At 68.2% G+C, this 1,035-nt stretch overlaps 1 protein-coding gene across 1 annotated transcript in view; it reads left to right on the plus strand.

Moving 5' to 3' along the window:
* LOC119590737 (broad-complex core protein isoforms 1/2/3/4/5-like) overlaps positions 1–1,035 on the plus strand; it is a gene marked incomplete at its 5' end in the record, with an annotated part of 63,013 nt that extends 61,978 nt beyond the window's left edge. The window contains 1 exon segment of the mRNA XM_037939428.1: positions 146–1,035. Within this exon segment, the coding sequence (XP_037795356.1) occupies positions 146–703 (558 nt within the window).

Below are 1,035 nucleotides of genomic sequence, written 5' to 3' on the forward strand. Positions count from 1 at the left end.
AAAGCATTCATGGCCGTAGACAAAAGCCACGCAGCCGAACGTCAGTTGCTCGAGGCAGCCGAGAGCACAGGCATGGCACCCCCAATTCCCTTCACCCCCCTCCCCCCCTCGTGGGCGTAGCGACTAACGAGCCGTTGCTTTGCAGGAGGAGGGCGGCGCGTGCGGCAGCAGCGTGTGCGGCGTGTGCGGCAAGATGTTCCAGGGCACCAACCAGCGCTTCCTCCTGCGGCGCCACCTGCTGACGCACACGGGCGAGCGGCGCCACGCCTGCCCCTACTGCTCGTACCAGGCCAACCAGGCGGGCAACCTCAACAGACACATCCGTAACCTGCACCCAACGCACGCGCAGGCCCACGACCTGCAGCAGGCGCCGCGGCCGATCCTCTCCGTAATGCAGACGTCGCCGCGGGGCTCGCACCCGACCCTGCTCGGCACAGTGGCGGCCACACCGCCGCTCTCCAGCGCCTCCAGGCCGCTCCTGACGCTGCCCTTGGCGGCCAGGCAGCCCGGACGGGGCGCCGCCGCCAAGCCTCGCTCGCCGTCCCCGAGCCTGACGTCCTCGAGGTCCTCCTTGGCGGCGCCCCAGCACCCGCTCCACCGCTCCGCCCTTTTCCTCCAGGCGTCCGTCACGTCCACCGCCGTGTCCAGCAGCTCTGCCAAGGCGGCCGCCCCCAGCACTACGGCCACGGGCGCCCCTGACTGAGCAGCCCGCCCGATGCCAACCTCGGCCGCAGGGCTTCAGCTCTCGAGGCCGTTCCCCCGGCGGGCGTCGCGTGCCCGAGGCCGCTCCTTCCGAGTCGCGGGACCGGCAGCCAACCTTTCCTCACTCAGCGTCAGCGGCAGCGGCTTGTCTCCTCGCCGTCTCGGTCCGGAGGCAACTTATTTCCTAAGTCATGCGATGCTTCCAAGTCATTTTCTACAGAGGCCAGTACTTCGAGGCTGTGGGAGGAGAGGCGTGGCAGACGGCAGCCAGCCCTCTCCTGGTCGGACTTCGACCCGTGAAGAAGTGTCAGTATTATACCTGAGAAACGTGAT

Source organism: Penaeus monodon, chromosome 27 (assembly GCF_015228065.2).
Source record: "Penaeus monodon isolate SGIC_2016 chromosome 27, NSTDA_Pmon_1, whole genome shotgun sequence".
Classification (NCBI taxonomy): domain Eukaryota; kingdom Metazoa; phylum Arthropoda; class Malacostraca; order Decapoda; family Penaeidae; genus Penaeus; species Penaeus monodon.